Here is a 1,695-nt window from a genome sequence, read left to right as displayed (position 1 = left end):
GGTAAAATAGTAAACAACCAAGAATATCAAACATATCTTATGGAATAGAGACATTGCTCGCTGTGATCTTTTAGTTTGGTGAACCTGCTAACCCATCTGAGGTCATTGATGTCTCTGAAACAAACTTTATAAAAACAAACAAGACGGGCAGTTTTGATGGAAAGGAATGCAGAGCTTAGATGTCTCCGGTCTCAACAAATACAGAAGAGATTTTCAAGAACTTTTCCTTACCATTTGAACAGTACAATTTTCCTTCATTTTCCTTCAATACTTTGGAAATTTCGGCCTCTTTCTCTCTCTCACGCCTATTTAACCTCTCCAAAGTCCAAAGTTTCGTCATTTCCTCTGCTTCTTTTCACTACTCATTTCTAACCTATTCATCTCTCCTTACCTGCAAGGATCTTCTCGGGCGTAGGCTGGACAACTTCTTGGCCGCCGCGTCAATAGAGGCTGCAGCACCCAACAGTTCTGTTTCCGCGATGACCGTCGGATCATCGGGGTCCATCCAGTTGCTCCCCTTGAGTTGTTCGGCTATCGAGACCAACTCTGTAAGACTCTGCGCGATCCGGCGTGAGATGGGCGGTAGAGCTTGCTTGCTGTCGGCTATTCGGTCTCCGGGGCGGGAAAGAATGTGTAGAACGGTTTGAAGAAGTTCGCGATACTGAACCGCTACTTCCTGGCCCGCGTCTAAGGTTTTGACGCACAGTTCGTGAGTTTCCGCCGCGTTGCTGCATCCCTGAGGAAGAAAATAAATTAATAATTAGGAGTTGATAAGCTAGAGCCTTGAACTAGAGGAAAAGGTTGATTGAGGAATACACGTTGGACTAAACCAACTAGTTTTCTGTTTTATTAACTTTTTAACAGATAAAATGGCTTTTTGAGGAAAGAAAGTAGCAAAAGTCGAATGAAATTATTTTAAAATCATGATTATCAACATCTACGTTATTAAGTAGTTAGCAGGCCGCCTAAATCTAACTCAGAAAAACCGACGTAATAGCTAAAGTGATCTGGAAAGTATAATCAGTAATCACTATAACTCAATAAAGACTCTCTTACATTGTTGGCATAAGGGGACATCTTGTTTTAAGCTGAAAGTTCAAATCTAAATAAAGCATTACTTATAACTTACTTTACAAACGGCCAGCATATCAGATATAGCTTTCCGTCCCATATTGGCTGCCACAATAACGTCTTCCTGCTTACATGAGTTACCAGCAGCTACTGCCTTGGCTGTAGCCTGGGTGATGGGTTTTGTACAGCGGACCAGTTCTTCGGGGGATGCAGTGCTCTTCACTTGTTCCACGGAATTTAGTGCCTGTTGAAATACAGAAAGATATAATTCCATTCAAGTTTAATTAAAACTATTGGATTGTAAGGAAAACGAATAGGAATATTACTTCACTTTTTGTGTGAAGTAGTAATAGTTTTCCATACAGTTAGAATTAACTTTCACAAAGTTACCCAGTCTTCAATCAAGAACTTTGATTCAATTCAACTTGATTGTGTTATTTAAATAAATTGAATATTGTACACAAGATTGGATCAGATCTAGAATATTTTAGCATCTATGTGGAAAAAAATTGTCTCCTCTCGCCCATCTGATGTGGGACATAATCCGGGATGGACATGTTACGACACAGACCACACGGGTGTAATATAGCTGGTCTTTTAACGAATGTACTAAACACAGTAGCA

The 1,695-nt window shown here is 40.2% G+C and overlaps 1 protein-coding gene across 1 annotated transcript; it reads right to left on the bottom strand.

Annotated features, from left to right (window-relative positions):
- Positions 1 to 373: 373 nt before the first annotated feature.
- Positions 374 to 1,360, bottom strand: LOC103522790 (talin-2-like). Its single transcript, XM_008487884.2, has 2 exons — positions 1,130 to 1,360; positions 374 to 736 (listed from the first exon to the last, which is right to left on the bottom strand). The coding sequence occupies exons 1-2, from the start codon at positions 1,343 to 1,345 to the stop codon at positions 374 to 376; spliced, it is 579 nt and encodes a 192-aa protein (XP_008486106.2). The 5' UTR covers positions 1,346 to 1,360.
- Positions 1,361 to 1,695: the final 335 nt, after the last annotated feature.

This window comes from Diaphorina citri, unplaced genomic scaffold, assembly GCF_000475195.1.
Source record: "Diaphorina citri unplaced genomic scaffold, Diaci psyllid genome assembly version 1.1 scaffold11264, whole genome shotgun sequence".
In the NCBI taxonomy this organism is placed as follows: Eukaryota; Metazoa; Arthropoda; class Insecta; order Hemiptera; family Psyllidae; genus Diaphorina; species Diaphorina citri.
Note: the sequence above shows the minus strand (reverse complement) of the source record. Positions and strands in the feature narration are given on the sequence as shown.

What these genes read in the sequence shown, in the direction of transcription:
- LOC103522790 (XM_008487884.2), bottom strand. Translation starts at nt 1,345, where the DNA reads ATGGAATTATATCTTTCTGTATTTCAACAGGCACTAAATTCCGTGGAA. An exon ending in ATATGCTGGCCGTTTGTAAA is followed by an intron (nt 737 to 1,129) that starts GTAAGTTATAAG and finishes TTTCTTCCTCAG; the next exon opens with GGATGCAGCAACGCGGCGGA.